Genomic DNA, 16746 nt, shown 5'->3' with positions numbered 1-16746 from the left:
GTCCAGCCCATCCATTATCTTAGCCAACCATGCCTAGCGAGAAGGTTGTCTTTTTCTGTGGCTAAACCAACTAGGCTCGGGATTGAACAATGGTATTCATATTTACAGATGGAATAAAAGGCACATGAAAGTTTAAAAAACTCATTTTGATCAAAATAAATAACAAAAGACGTTCAAATGCCTCTCCTGTGAAGTAGTGACATGCAACATACTCCTAGCTTCCTGAAACGGGTCACATATAAAAGTGAAGAATTGTAAGATTTGTTGTTTCTGATTTCCTCCAATGTGTGTTTCCTGTAGTTTGCGGAGACATCCATGGCCAGTTCTTTGACCTGATGAAGCTGTTTGAAGTAGGAGGGTCACCAGCTAGCACTCGATACCTTTTCCTGGGCGACTACGTCGACAGAGGATATTTCAGTATCGAAGTAAGTGTTTCGCCTGTTCTAAGAAGGAAATGGTTGATGCTTTAGCGTTTGTACTTCTGAAACTACTGTTGGTTATACTGCATTATAAAAATATGTTCTCAAAAAATATGCAAATTCATTCCCAATCTCTTTGTTGTTCTCTTTCAGTGTGTGCTGTACTTGTGGGCCTTAAAGATCCTATACCCCAAAACACTCTTTTTGCTTCGTGGGAACCACGAATGTAGACATTTGACAGAGTATTTCACATTTAAGCAGGAATGTAAGTATGGTTTGAGTTTTTCATTCTAAAGCATTTTACATTCAACCCGACGCTTAACTTTCAAGCGTTCACACAGAAAAGTGCTTCTTGGCATAGTATGAAATCAGATATTTGCTCTCTCCTTGATAGGTATTTACATATGTCAGAACTATTGCTGTTGTGTTCAGCGTCTAAATAAAATACCAAGGGCAGAGTGAAATTATGCTGGAGTATTTTTATGCCCTTTGGAGGTTTTCTGACACTTTTTAAATACTTTCCGACCCAGGCCCAGCACACTGCCCTAGTGTGTAAGAGCTAGGGGTGTTTGGCCTGGCAACACTCACTCCCTGCCCTATTTCCACCTTGACAGGTAGAATTAAGTATTCGGAGCGGGTGTACGATGCGTGTATGGACGCCTTCGACTGCCTTCCTCTGGCCGCCCTTATGAACCAGCAGTTCCTGTGCGTACACGGAGGGCTGTCCCCAGAAATCACAAATCTTGACGACATCAGGAAAGTACGTGTCCTCCCGAACCACGTTCCCTGCATGACCATGCAATACGCTTGGAATTTCAGCTGCTACACTATCATTCAGAATGATCTCCTATTTTACTGTTGATAAAGTATTAAATTCATGGATACATTGGATATTGTACTGTTTCTATGCTGTATGAATATATTGCATGTATGTTTTTAACGAGGTTTCATTAAAAGCATAATGGGTGTTCAGTATAAGTAAGATAATCAATTTTCCCTTGTAACAAACATTCACATGGGTTTTATTCTAATGGAATTTATCATGTGAAAGGCAGTTCAATTAGGATACAGATATGTTTACACAGAGCATTGTGCAAACTGTTTCTTTCCCCATTTTGCTGTTCAAGAAAATTAAGACTTTACCATTTCCCTTGAAATGTTTCCTTTGAAAATAATGACCTTGATAGTAATAATACAGCGTGGACTACCTCTCTCTCAATTCGCTCTCAAACGATGCCCCAAGCTAACAGGAGAGTTACATTCGGGCAGAGTCTGGACCGCTCTGATTAAAAATGTTGAAGAGTCGGATCCTGCTTTCTCTCAAATTCAATAACGACAATTGGATTTTGTGGCTGCAATCAGAGGGTCTCTGTAATCCAATCTGCACTATTGAAGTGTCCATTATGCTACAGTGTATACTTTCTCTGGAGAAATCGATATGGTTTCTCTGAATGACTGTCATGAGCTTTTGGCTGATCACATCCATTTGTACCTTTTTCATCCCATTTCTGAGGAGGAATTATTAGTATGGTCAAGATTGAATATACCTATTCATGTTTTCTACTCATAATAGACACACATTATCATCCAGTCCACATGTTGTGGGTGTCTTTCACTCAAACATGATGTACCGTTGTAAAACAGAGACCCTACCTACAGTTTTTATTTGAACCACAGTTCAATGTAGCAAGACTAATTGTTAAATCAAGATCCAGCTCAAGTCTTTTACAATGACAAAAACAACCACTTTTCCATAGGTATCCCTTGATCAACACCAACCCATTGAGGAAGCTAAACTGACTGAGTTTCCTCATAGATTAGACATTTTCCTGACTGCTTGACGTTGTCTTTCCCTGTCTCTTCTAACTCTGTGTCCCTCTCTCTTTGCAGTTAGACAGATTCAAAGAGCCCCCTGCGTACGGGCCCATGTGTGACCTGCTGTGGTCGGACCCCCTGGAAGACTTTGGGAATGAGAAAAGCCAAGAGCACTTCACACACAACACAGTGAGAGGCTGCTCCTACTTCTACAGGTGGGCCATCAACAGCATCGCCTCCTTCACAAGCTGCGTAGTGTGAAAAAGGCTGTGAATGTATTCATTTATTCATGTGCACTTTACAGCGCACATTATTAAGGTTGCACAATGTAGGAAGTGCTACGCCATTTCCTGGTTGCTAAAATTCAAATAGTTTGCCTAATTTCAGTTTATGTGATAAAACAAGCAACTATAGTGTAGAGAATCATTGTACCATCTAAACCGCTGTGAAATATATTTTCCATAACCAGAAATATTGTATTTCCAGCTGTTTGACGCTGGTTTATAAAACCAAAAGTTAAAGACGCAAAAAACGAAACTTAAGACCAGGAAGCCTAGAAATAGTGCACATAGAACAGATCTACTGCTTCTTGAACTTGCTTTCAATGAGAATGACCGAGCTATAACTTACATTTCTATTTGAATTTGGTCAGTCACCCAAAAAGTTACACATTGCATCTTTAAGAATGCTATTTTCACGTCAATGTAGAAATGCTGGTGTGTGTGTGTGTGTGTGTGTGTGTGTGTGTGTGTGTGTGTGTGTGCGTGCGTGCGTGCGTGCGTGCGTGCGTGCGTGCGTGCGTGCGTGCGTAGTTGGCCGTATCCTCCTTTGTTACCATCGTGGATGTATCATACAAAGGACTTGACATTGATCTTAGTGCAACACCTCTGGGCTCTACAGTAATATAACCATTCCAATAGAACAGAATCCCGGTACCATTGAAGCATCACTGAACCTTCCTTTGCCAAATCCTTCCAACCCAAGTTCTTCTGCCAAATGTTCATCTTCATTCAGTCCCCTTCCAACTCCCTCAGTCTGTTTTCTATTGTCTGTAAGTACACATACACACTTTCTGTGGATATCACAGTCACCGTATAACCTGCATTTGTCATCGTCCCAGAGAAACTGGCTTCTCTCTCATTACTCTGTCGCAAGTGTTTATGGAGCACACATATTAACTCCCCTTAAACAGGTCCCAGTCGCAGGCAAAGCAAACAAAGGAATGGCTAGAAGCACGGAGTGAGCTCACTCTGTCCTGAATATAATGAACAGGGCCACAGTTCTCTCCAAATGTGTCTTCTAGTGCTCTAGTGTCCAGTCATTACAGGTGGATAAACACTCTTTGGCCCTGGCATGCCAGTGGTAAAGCCAGCCTTAAGCAGCACAAGCAATCAAATGTTGTGTCTCCTTGAGTGTGCTACACACTGATTTGCAGATTATAAAAATAAATAAAAAACATTATTATTGCATTATAGTTTGTATCATGGTCAAAAGGTATTTGAACCTTTTTGAATGGTTCTGTGTTCATTTCACACGTATGCTAAACTAAGTGGCTAGAGTTAGGAATTCCATGGGAAGCCTCAAAGGTGCATGAGTGCATTCAGACACCCAAAGAGCTCTATCTAAAAAAATGTCCAGTTTGTAAATTGATGTCATTTGAAAAGAGACTGCATATCATCTTTGGTAGAGACTTTACCCATAATGCAGGCCTATTTCAAAGTCCTCCTATTTGAGGAGTATACCAGCACAATATTTGCTCTTTGGACCCTGGGAAGACTTATGGTCTCTAAGGCACCAGCTAAAGGGGATTCAATAAAGAATAAAGAATGTACACTGAGTGTACAACACATCTTTCCATGACATAGACTGACCTGGTGAATCAAGGTGAAAGCTATGATCCCTTATTGATGTCACTTGTTCGATCCACGTCAATCAGTGTAGATGAAGGGGATGGGAGACAGGTTACAGATTTTTATGTCTTGAGACAATTGAGACTTGGATTGTGTGTGTGTGTGTGCCATTCAGAGGGTGAATGGGCAAGACAAAAGATTGAAGTGCCTTTGAATGGGGTATGGTATTAGGTGCCAGGCGCACCAGTTTGTGTCAAGAACTGCAACACTGCTGGGTTTTTCCACGCTCAACAGTTTCCCGTGTGTATCAGGAATGGTCCACCAAGGACATCCAGCCAACTTGACACAACTGTGGGAAGCATTGGAATCAACATGGGCCATCTTCCCTGTGGAATGCTTTCGACACCTTCAAGAGTCCATGCCCCGACAAGGCTGTTCTGAGGGCAAAAGGAGGGGGGGGGGGGGGGGGGGGTTCAACTCAGTATTAGTAATATGTTCCTAGTGTTTGTTATACTCACTGTATAGTGTTTTATGTGGGAACAATAATAGTTATTTGCATTCAAAATGTTATTTTGGTCAGGGCTGTGAGATAGATTTGCAGATGAACCAACAGTTTGCTGTAAATGGTCTCGCTTGACTATCTGCTAGACAACACATGCCCGGTCAGGGCGAGAAATGTCACCCCTGTCACTTGAGAGAGGGTAAGAGAGTAGTGTTGATGCTCTCGGGTTCTGCCAGTGATATTTCCATGGTATGGCCCTGCCATCGCAGAGATATCTCTGATACCTGAGTGCTAGGGATCCAGTATACTACATCGAGTAGTATCGACTATCGAAAGAAAGACAGTGATTTGACAGTGATAGACCCTGTTCGAATACTAATGTATCTTTCCTTCCTCGCATTCCGTGAAGTAATCACTAACCAGACATTGCTAGATGGGTTTTCAGCAAACTTGCCATCGCTTTCAACAGTTGTGGCATGTCAGATCAGTGATTACTTCACGGAAGCGAGGAATAAAGGAGGCATTTTAAGAGTATATGAACAGATAATTGCTGTTGTGGTATAAACACTTCAGCATTTCAAACAGGATGGTACAGTAAAACTCCAGTCCAGGTTAGCTGCTTCCTCTTGTACCTCTATCCCAACAGCCCCCTGTGTCTTCTTGGCTTGGCTTACATTCCTCTGTGGCTTTGGGCTTGCATTCAAAGTGGCACTCTATTTCCTACATAGTGCACTACTTTTGGTCAAGAGTAGTGCACTATATCGGGAATAGAGTGCCATTTGAAACATAGCCTTGTTGTTTTTCCCAGTGTCGTCGTTTGGATCTGCCTGCAGGGCTCATTGTAATTGCCAGCACACTGGCATGCTGCGTTTATGTGCCAGCTTCAAGCTCCAGACTGAAAGGAGAACAATTCGCCAATCTGAGAGAAAAGACTCAGTTTGGTGCTTTTTCCTGGCTTCTGGCAACTGTTTTACCCCAGCACCATAGGCCCCTCATAACTGTTTTACCCAGCACCATAGGCCCCCTCATAACTGTTTTACCCCAGCACCATAGGCCCCCTCATAACTGTTTTACCCCAGCACCATAGGCCCCTCATAACTGTTATCCCAGCACCATAGGCTCCCTCATAACTGTTTTACCCCAGCACCATAGGCCCCTCATAACTGTTATCCCAGCACCATAGGCTCCCTCATAACTGTTTTACCCCAGCACCATAGGCCCCCTCATAACTGTTTTACCCCAGCACCATAGGCCCCTCATAACTGTTTTACCCCAGCACCATAGGCCCCCTCATAACTGTTTTACCCCAGCACCATAGGCCCCCTCATAACTGTTTTACCCCAGCACCATAGGCCCCCTCATAACTGTTTTACCCCAGCACCATAGGCCCCCTCATAACTGTTTTACCCCAGCACCATAGGCCCCTCATAACTGTTTTACCCCAGCACCATAGGCCCCTCATAACTGTTTTACCCCAGCACCATAGGCCCCCTCATAACTGTTTTACCCCAGCACCATAGGCCCCCTCATAACTGTTTTACCCCAGCACCATAGGCCCCTCATAACTGTTTTACCCCAGCACCATAGGCCCCTCATAACTGTTTTACCCCAGCACCATAGGCTCCCTCATAACTGTTTTACCCCAGCACCATAGGCCCCTCATAACTGTTTTACCCCAGCACCATAGGCCCCCTCATAACTGTTTTACCCCAGCACCATAGGCCCCTCATAACTGTTTTACCCCAGCACCATAGGCCCCCTCATAACTGTTTTACCCCAGCACCATAGGCTCCCTCATAACTGTTTTACCCCAGCACCATAGGCCCCCTCATAACTGTTTTACCCCAGCACCATAGGCCCCCTCATAACTGTTTTACCCCAGCACCATAGGCTCCCTCATAACTGTTTTACCCCAGCACCATAGGCCCCCTCATAACTGTTTTACCCCAGCACCATAGGCCCCTCATAACTGTTTTACCCCAGCACCATAGCCCCCTCATAACTGTTTTACCCCAGCACCATAGGCCCCCTCATAACTGTTTAACCCCAGCACCATAGGCCCCTCATAACTGTTTTATCCCAGCACCATAGGCCCCCTCATAACTGTTTTACCCCAGCACCATAGGCCCCTCATAACTGTTTTACCCCAGCACCATAGGCCCCTCATAACTGTTTTACCCCAGCACCATAGGCCCCTCATAACTGTTTTACCCCAGCACCATAGGCCCCCTCATAACTGTTTTACCCCAGCACCATAGGCCCCTCATAACTGTTTTACCCCAGCACCATAGGCCCCCTCATAACTGTTTTACCCAGCACCATAGGCCCCCTCATAACTGTTTTACCCCAGCACCATAGGCCCCTCATAACTGTTTTACCCCAGCACCATAGGCCCCCTCATAACTGGTTCACCCCAGCACCATAGGCCCCTCATAACTGTTTTACCCCAGCACCATAGGCTCCCTCATAACTGTTTTACCCCAGCACCATAGGCTCCCTCATAACTGTTTTACCCCAGCACCATAGGCCCCCTCATAACTGTTTTACCCCAGCACCATAGGCCCCCTCATAACTGTTTTACCCCAGCACCATAGGCCCCCTCATAACTGTTTTACCCCAGCACCATAGGCCCCCTCATAACTGTTTTACCCCAGCACCATAGGCCCCTCATAACTGTTTTACCCCAGCACCATAGGCCCCCTCATAACTGGTTTACACACTACTGAGGCATGAAATTGCACATGAATACAGGCCCCATCTTTTCAAGCCTAGCACAGACACTGTACTGTGTGGTCGACTGTTTTTGAGTAGCCTAAACAGGGAATTACATGGTATTTTAGATGCTTTATGCAAATAGCCCTTGAATGGATTTTGTCTGTTCAGATGATGCACAGAGTATACTGTCAGGTTTGAAGTAGACAGGACGTGAATTTGTTTGTTTATTTGTCAGGGACTTTCACAACTGTTTGGGATGGATCACATCTGCGCTCCATCCCAAAACAGATGTCAATTGCGTTCAGCACTAAATGTCTTTAGTCTTCTGAGCAATACCTACAGTAGCAACAGCATCTGCTGATGCCTGGAGAAACAAATATGAATGAAAATAATGAATTAAGATGGATATTAGCTACTTTTTTATTTACCTCGAAGCGATGCTATCACACCATAAAGAAACCACGCTCACTTTGGTTTCCGTTCCGCTGTCGTTCCGCTGTCGGGCGTACTTTCTCTCCTCGGGTCATCAGTAGCAGACCAAGGAATGTGACACCTAGACCTATTTCTAGGTTTAAGTCCACCTGGAGTGACAAAGCAAAGTAGGCCTCTCAGCTAGGAAGCCTGCAGTGTAACTGTGCCCCTCAAAGCATACCCTCTTACCCGTCTGACAAGGAAATGCAAATTGAGACCGTTCTGTTCACTTTTGTTCAAGTTAAGAGTATACTGTACACATTCTCTTGTCTGCTTTTTATTCTGGATATTAACTGGAGGAGGAGGACTATGGATGTTACGAGGTGGGCCGAAGTGCAAGGCCATCTATCTACCACACAAAGCAGTGAGCTACCCTTTAGCTCCAAAAGCTTTCAGCAATGGAGAACCGCATTGATTAAAGGGCACAACCATTGTTAGACTAATTAGCAATATCCAGAAACAAACACTTGAGTTTAGCCTTCAGCCCTGCACTTAATTATCAAACACACGCGTCACATTATTTCCAAATGACAGCTGAAGTGTCGTTTTGTCAATGGGAAAATGCGTTGCCTGTTGTGACCTAGAATTAAATCAAGATGAGTCGGTTCCACGGTGAGTTTGGTTCTTTGAACAATGATTGCTTTCATGTTTCACCAGGTTCATTGAATAACCTTCTAAAGTTGTTGTGGTGGGGAGTTCTGAAATGATTTTGACACACAGCTCTGTTGTGTTTCCACAAGGTCTGGAAGTTCATGTGCACTCACTCACTTACTTAACGTTCCTTCTCCGGGAGTTTTCAACGTAACTGGCTTCTAGGGGGTTGTTGGCTGGCTGGCTGGCTGGCTAGTGTGACTAGGGCCTACCTCACTGAGTGCAAAATCACATTTTGGGTTCTTTGGGAATGAAAGGTTATGGCATGGAAAATCCTGAAACTTTACTAAATTGTAATTGCTGGCAGTTTATTTTGGCCACCTCAATGTCAGACTGATCAGAGCTGCATGAGTACGCAAAAGCTACACACACACACACACACACACACACACACACACACACACACACACACACACACACACACACACACACACACACACACACACACACACACACACACACACACACACACACACACACACACACACACACACACACACACTGAATACTTATAGAAACCCCGAGGTTGAGTTGTTATGCTGGATCCTTTGTTTGCCCTTTCCAATGGTTACATGGTGAAGGTGCCTGCTATTAAAATACACTTGAATGAATATCTATTTTAAGTGTCAACCCACTGGGCACACACTGGTTGAATCAGCGTAGTTTCCACATCATTTTAATGAAATTACGTTGAACCAACGTGGAATAGAAGTTGATTTGACGTCCGTGCCCAGTGGGAAAGAAATCTAATCACTGCTTTTTGATCAAATTAGACCCGTTAATCAAGCATGTGTCGTCTTGTCTTTCAACAGTTATCCCGCTGTCTGCGACTTTCTACAACACAATAACTTATTATCGGTCATTCGAGCCCATGAAGCACAGGACGCTGGGTAAGTGCCCTCTTTTTTTCCCCACCGCTAACTGTTACAGCCATTCACCTTGGACAACTATGTCGCTTGAGCCTACCCAGGAAATATCCTGCGCTTGCAAAAGAAATTGTGTTGAATTCAACTTTATTGAGTTTGGTCGTCAGTTCCCCCTCAAAGGACCGTGACACCCTTGGTAGCAAGCATGTCAAAACATTGGAGAAAAGGGCCGATGAGGCAGAGGGTCCTCCTCAAACTGACAGAAGGCGTGTCACCCTGTTTGTTTACTACAAAGACTGTCTGGCCCACTCAAAGAGAAAAAACAGCTTGACATACTAGCCAGCCTTAGGCACAGATCTAGGATCAGAAAACCCTTCCCAAATTGATTTCATTATTCCTCAGGCCATCGTGGACTTCATACACATGCATACAATAATATTGTGTTACATCCACTGTACAGAATCTAGCAGACACTTTTATCCCGAACAGTTATGCATGCATACATGTTATATACAGATGGTCCTGGGAATCAAACCCACTATCCTGGCATTGCAAGCACCATGCTCTACCAACTGAGCTACAGAGGACCACGCTGTGCTGCAGAAGACCACAAGTACAGTTTTAGGTAGTGTTCTTGTAACAGTGATGGTGATGATGTTGTCTCTCCATCTAGGTACCGCATGTACAGGAAGAGCCAGACGACAGGGTTTCCTTCTCTCATCACCATCTTCTCAGCACCCAACTACCTAGATGTCTACAACAACAAAGGCAAGCACAGAGTGAATCGTACTCATTACCTCATTCATTCGTTTATTTGTTATGGATTATTTACCACTTGCCAGTGGAGGCTGGTAGGGGGACTATAGGAGGACGGGCTCATTGTAATGGCTGGAAAGGAAAACATGGAACCGAGTCAAACATGTGGTTTCCATATGTTTGATATGTGTAATACAGCTCCGTTCATTCCATTCCAGCCATTACAATGAGCCCGTCCTCCAATAGATTCTCCTACCAGCCTCCTCTGTTGTATGCTGCCCTATAGTTAGCATCGGACTGTCAGGCTTCGCTCAGTCAATGAGATAAGATTTGGCCTCGCGAGACATCCCGACTCTATTGAAGTAGTTTACGGTTGAAGTTGTCAGACACGGATGTTCATACAACATCACAAAAGTACATCTCTTTTTAAAGTGCATTTTAAATCACAACACACTTTACAGTGAAACAAAAAAGTAAAGAGAACAAAGAAAAACAGTGCAAAGAATTCACAATTGAGTCATACTGACACAGTGTGATCAGATCAAATGTATGCTTCCTCTACATTATAAACAGAGAGAGAAAGGGAGAGAGAGCAAAAGGGAGAGAGAGCAAAAGGGAGAGAGAAAGGGGGAGAGAGAGAAAGAGGGAGAGAGAGAAAGAGGGAGAGAGAGAGGCTGAGAGAGAGAAAGGCTGAGAGAGAGAAAGGGAGAGAGAGAAAGGGAGAGAGAGAAAGGCTGAGAGAGAGAAAGAGGGAGAGAGAGAGGCTGAGAGAGAGAGAGGCTGAGAGAGAGAAAGGGAGAGAGAGAAAGGCTGAGAGAGAGAAAGGGAGAGAGAGAATGTGGGACAGTGAGAAAGGGAGAGAGAGAAAGGCTGAGAGAGAGAAAGGGAGAGAGAGAAAGGCTGAGAGTGAGAAAGGGAGAGAGAGAAAGGCTGAGAGAGAGAAAGGCTGAGAGAGAGAAAGGCTGAGAGAGAAAAAGGGAGAGAGAGAAAGGCTGAGAGAGAAAAAGGGAGAGAGAGAATGTGGGACAGTGAGAAAGGGAGAGAGAGAAAGGCTGAGAGAGAGAAAGGGAGAGAGAGAAAGGCTGAGAGAGAGAAAGGCTGAGAGAGAGAAAGGGAGAGAGAGAAAGGCTGAGAGAGAGAAAGGCTGAGAGAGAGAAAGGGAGAGAGAGAATGTGGGACAGTGAGAAAGGGAGAGAGAGAAAGGCTGAGAGAGAGAAAGGGAGAGAGAGAAAGGCTGAGAGAGAGAAAGGCTGAGAGAGAGAAAGGGAGAGAGAGAATGTGGGACAGTGAGAAAGGGAGAGACCACGCACACAGTGCCGTGGTTCCAAAACGTTTCACGCGTCTCTTGGGTTGGGTGGGGATGGGATGGACTGGCTGTGGTCCATTTGGCATGCAGTGTCCCAGCACACTCTGGAGGAGGCTGGACACACAGACAGACCTTTATGAAGTGAGTCAGCACAAAAAGTCCAAGAGCGACTCTTTTTGTCCAATCGGGGAACCACAGGGGAATTTAGGGAGAGAAAGGGAGAAGGGAAATGGGGCTGTTTTTGACACACACACTCATGGGGGCATATTTTCGCATAGGTGTGAATTGGGGCGAAGCCGGTGATGAGTTTCCTTGCGGGCATGTGTCAGGATGGTATGTAGTAGGATTTACTGCAAGGACATCTACAGAAGGAGAGCGGTTTGGAGTTTTTTTTGTGAGCCTTACAATGGCTGATGTTCACAGCCCCGTCCAGGTTGTTTTTGTTTTTGCTTTGATGTTCCCTAATCTCAGCCCACCTTGATATCTGATCCCAGCTTTGCCAACTCAAAGGTGAAGAGCTTTAAATAGCTGACCTTGCGAAGCACATTCAGGAACGCATGCCATTACTCAGCCCGGGCTCCTGCACAACTAGTTCCCCCCCCCCCCCCCCCCCATCCCACTCTTAGGTTTATTGTGCATTTAACACCGGTTGCGTATTTCTTCAGAGTTTTAATGTTATTTAATAGGGTGCTCAGTTTTCTAGGATTCTTTTCTTTTCTCTTGAAACAACATGGGATTCTTCACCCTATGGTCCTATAGACGTTCTAACTAAGGAGTTAAGAGGAGTACATTATATCATTTGTTATTTCTGTGATGAACCGCCCAATGAGGCGTATAATATGGTTCGAATAGGGCAGGGCGCCCGATTGAAATGCAAGTGACCGTAATAGATTGAACTTCTCTCGTCTTGGACTGGGATCTCGGCTGTGAGTGCGGCGGTCTCGTGATTGATGGCCAATCGATGGCAGCTGTAAATCTAAAAGGGGCAAGTCAGCTAAGCCCGTCAGTCTTTGCAGAGAAGGGGGGGGTTCCAGAATCAGATTAACCAGCCTCCTCCAAATCAGTCTGCGGTCAGTGTAACCTCGATCAGAGTGGGGATTTGGCAACCCTGACAAAGGCAGGAAACCCCCAGCCGGTGGTCTCGCAGGCAAATAAATAAAATAAAAACACAAAGGCCACCGCTGCCGAGTCGACATAATCTAACAGCCAAATAACTCTTTTTTTGAATAGGATTAGATCAATCGTGAAATCAGATGGTTCCGTCACCGAGCTACTCGTGTGGCTATTCTACACGGTCTCATGTCAAGTTGTCTGTAGCCACATAAACTGGAGCTGAGTGGTCACTCGGGGCCAATGTGTTCTCCGCCCCCCCCCCCCCCCCCCCCCCTCTCACTGACCTGTAAACATGAAAACTGTCTGCTGAAAAACAATATGGGGGGCAAGTTTAGTTGCTGGTGTCAGACAGCTTGGGTTTCTCCAGTCAAGAAGATGGGGAAGGACACCGCTCCCCAAGTCTATTTCGGAGCGGCAGAGGATTGTCACGTAGTGAAACGAGAACTGAGGGGTTCTCCCCCATCGGAGACAGTAGCTCCTCATACCCCAGAATCCCCTTGTCACTTGAATTCCCAAGACATGTGACTAGTCGCCGTTTCCATCTGGAATTTGGGAGGTGGAGTTTGGTTTTATTTGAGGAGAAGAGGGTTAAAGCTAGTGTGGTGTGATACTGTTGTGATGTAAGACATACTTGTGGCAGCTATTTATACTTCTAGTACTGTTTATCAGACCTGGGCTCAAAGGAATCTATCTTGTTGAATGCTATATTGGCAAGCTGCTCAACTAAAACCACCCAGCTCAACAAGACCCTTCGCTGGGCCTGCCTCTTGGACAGCAGTTACGCATATCCAAACATGGCACACATAGTATCAGACGTTTACCGGATTTTCCCCTGCCATATGTTGTTGATTGAGTTTAGACAGTTGGAAATGTGACTGGGAGACAGATGGGAATAGATGGACGATTTGAAAATGTCAGACGGGGGATTCAGGCTTGGGTGTTGCGAAGTTGGCTGTGTTGATCACCAGGTCAAACATTTAGCCTACCTGCCTCCTAGACAGTCACATAGTTCCCCCTCTCTCCTGCTATTCATTGATATAATGAAAATAGAGATGGAGATGGATGGAGATGTGCTGTTGCTCTAGAGAGGGCTGGCTCAGAGATATGGCCGAGGTCAGAGTTCAGACTCTGTTTCCTGTGGGATTGGCATGTGGCCACGTGATTGGTGCTGAGCGTGGAGTAAATAGCAGGATGGCATTCCCGGGGCAGGAATGACTACAGGGAACAAGAGAATTCTCCGCCTCGTCACAGTCGACAGCGTGGGGACCTTTTCTGGTAATTCTCCAGGGACCCCCCCCCCCCCCCCATACAGTCAGAGCAAGTCTGAGCATAAACGGGTATGTCCTCTGTTCTGTTTTCCTCTCTGGATTTCTGGTTGGGTAGCTGGATGGGAATCTTGGCATGAGAGGACCAGTTAACCAATAAACATTCCTAGTCCATCATTAGCATTTACTTACCATCCTTCTGTGATGTATCTGATTTCTTAGAACTGCAGTTATGATCAAGACCTCAATTATTATTGGTCAATGACATTGACAACTCAATCTGCTTTGTTCCTCTAACACTGTACTGTGTAGCCTACTGTATTGTCCCACTGCAACAGTGATTTAACATGGCAAAAAAAAGAAACTGGATTAAATATGTGTGGGATGATAAATTCATAAAAGTCGACCGTAGTGAAAAAAATGTAAAACAGACAATTTCCCTCTATTTCCTGTCTACAGCTGTTACATGAGTGGAATACAGAGAAAGTTAGATAGAAGATGGAGAAAAGGAGAGTAAGGCAGTCAGCTTGACAGACAGACAGTGGAGGAAGCAGTAAGCCAGAGGAAGGAACTCTCAAACTTCCACCCCTCATCCCTCCAGACAGAGGGGATCAGAGAGCCGTCCTCGTTAAGAAGCGAGGAAAACCCTTCTCGGCAGGCACTCGTCTGTGAATAATGTATGAGAGGGCAGACAGGCGGGCGTCGCCATTACCATATTAGTGGGTTTTCCTGTTAGAGCAACCCCACGGATGGTCTGGTCTTCCCCCAAGAAGCACAACAGTAGTAGTTAGCGTTATTAGAGCAACAGAGATGCCCGGTGGTTGTCTGAGGAACTGCAACCAGACTTAAATTAGTTTGAAAATCTATATTGTCGTTTGTGAGTGTTTTATTTAATTTATTAAAAGCAGGATAGCTAGCACATAAGTTATGAATATATGGTTCCTTCAGGAATCAAACCCAGAATGCTGGTGTTGCAAACAATAATCAACTGAGCTTAATGCTTCCTGTCTGTCTGTCAGGCTGACTGCACTACTCTCCTTTTTCTCCATCTTCTATCTATCTTCTATCTATTAGCCGGCTACCACCCGGTTACTCAACCCTGCACCTTAGAGGCTGCTGCCCTATATACATAGACATGGAATCACTGGTCACTTTAATAGTGGAACCCTAGTCACTTTAATAATGTTTACACACTGCTTTACTCATCTCATATGTATATACTGTATTCTATTCTACTGTATTTTAGTCAATGCCACTCCGACATTGCTCTTCCTAACATTTGTGTATTTCTTAATTCCGTTATTTTACTTTAGATTCGTGTGTGTTGTTGTGAATTGTTAGATTCTACTACATTGTTGGGAGCTAGGAACACAAGCATTTTGCTACACCTGCAATAACATCTGCTAAATATTTGTATGTGACCAATAAAATTTGATTTGATTTTGAGCCATGTAGAATTGGTGGTTGCTTGGTAATGATGTAAGAGGGAAAAGTATATGTATATACCACTGTGTAGATACACTATATATACAAAACTATGTGGACAGCCGTTCAAATTAGTGGATTCAGCTATTTCAGCTACACATGTTGCTGAGAGGTGTATAAAATCGAGCACACAGCCAAGCAATCTCCATAGACAAACATTGGCAGTACAATGGCCCATATTGAAGAGCTCAGTGACTTTCAACGTGGCACCATCTTAGGATACCACCTTTCCAACAAGTAATGTTTTCAAATTTCTGCCCTGCTAGAGCTGCCCTGGTCAACTGTAAGTGCTGTTATTGTGAAGTGGAAACGTCTGAGAGCAACAACGGCTCAGTCGCGAAGTGGTAGGCCACACAAGCTCACAGAACAGGACCGCCGAGTGCTGAAGCATGTAGGGCATAAAAACCACCTGTCCTCGGTTGCAACACTCACTACGGAATTCCAAACTGCCTCTGGAAGCAACGTCAGCACAATAACTGTTCGTCTGGAGCTTCATGAAGTGGGTTTCCATGGCCGAGCAGCAATGTAAGATCACCATCCCAAGATCACCAATGCCAAGCGTTGGCTGAGTGGTGTAAAGTGAATCGCCATTGTACTTTGGAGCAGTGGAAACGCCTTCTCTGGATTGATGAATCATGCTACGCCATCTGGCAGTCCGACGGACGAATCTGGGTTTGGCGGAGGACAGGACAACGCTACCTGCCCCAATGCATAGTGCCAACTGTAAAGTTTGGTGGAGGACGACTAGTGGTCTGGGGCTGTTTTTCATGGTTTGGGCTAGACCCCTTAGTTCCAGTGAAGGGAAATCTTAACGCTACAGCGTACAATAACATTCTAGACGATTCTGTGCTTCCTTTGTGGCAACAGTTTGGTTAAGGCCCTTTCCTGTTTCAGTATGACAATGCCCCCGTGCACAAAGCGAGGTCCATACAGAAATGGTTTGTCGAGATCGGTGTGGAAGAACTTGACTGGCCTGCACAGAGCCCTGACCTCAAACCCATCGAACACCTTTCGGATGAATTGGATAACAGACTGCGAGCCAGGCCTAATCGCCCAACATCAGTGCCCGACCTCACTAATGCCCTTGTGGCTGAATGGAAGCAAGTCCCCACAGAAATGTTCCAACATCTAGTGGAAAGCCTTCCCAGAAGAGTGGAGGCTGTTATACCAGGAAAGGGGGGACCAACTCTATATTAATACCCATGATTTTGGAATGAGCTGTTCGACTAGCAGGTGTCCACATACTTTTTGTCATGTAGTGTACTACAATTCAGGTGGATTTGTGCTTTCAGAGTTTGTGTGTGTATCTAAGAGAAGGCACAGTAGCCCATAACAATGGCTGTTGATACTGAGGGCTGCAACACTTACTTGCTCCAACACCCGCTCGTCTCACCACTGTCTCATCACTACCACGCAACCCCACCCCTCACCAAGCCCAGTGAATGTTAGTCTGTCTATCTGTAGCTGTACAGACTCATGACATGCAGATGGCTGGCATGCCGCGTTTGATGACTTGCTATTCTCAAACCCAG

At 45.1% G+C, this 16746-nt stretch overlaps 1 protein-coding gene across 2 annotated transcripts in view; it reads left to right on the top strand.

Moving 5' to 3' along the window:
- Nucleotides 1-16746, top strand: part of LOC129835132 (protein phosphatase 3 catalytic subunit alpha-like) — a 107782-nt gene that overhangs the window by 64824 nt on the left and 26212 nt on the right. For both annotated transcript variants that reach the window (XM_055900532.1, XM_055900533.1), the window contains exons 3-8: nucleotides 301-425; nucleotides 573-684; nucleotides 1034-1179; nucleotides 2310-2449; nucleotides 9236-9313; nucleotides 9963-10057. In XM_055900532.1, coding sequence (XP_055756507.1) covers nucleotides 301-425; nucleotides 573-684; nucleotides 1034-1179; nucleotides 2310-2449; nucleotides 9236-9313; nucleotides 9963-10057 — 696 coding nt within the window. The remainder of the gene's footprint in view (nucleotides 1-300; nucleotides 426-572; nucleotides 685-1033; nucleotides 1180-2309; nucleotides 2450-9235; nucleotides 9314-9962; nucleotides 10058-16746) is intronic.

The sequence above is a fragment of the Salvelinus fontinalis genome, chromosome 36, assembly GCF_029448725.1.
Source record: "Salvelinus fontinalis isolate EN_2023a chromosome 36, ASM2944872v1, whole genome shotgun sequence".
NCBI classification, from domain to species: domain Eukaryota; kingdom Metazoa; phylum Chordata; class Actinopteri; order Salmoniformes; family Salmonidae; genus Salvelinus; species Salvelinus fontinalis.
Note: the sequence above shows the minus strand (reverse complement) of the source record. Positions and strands in the feature narration are given on the sequence as shown.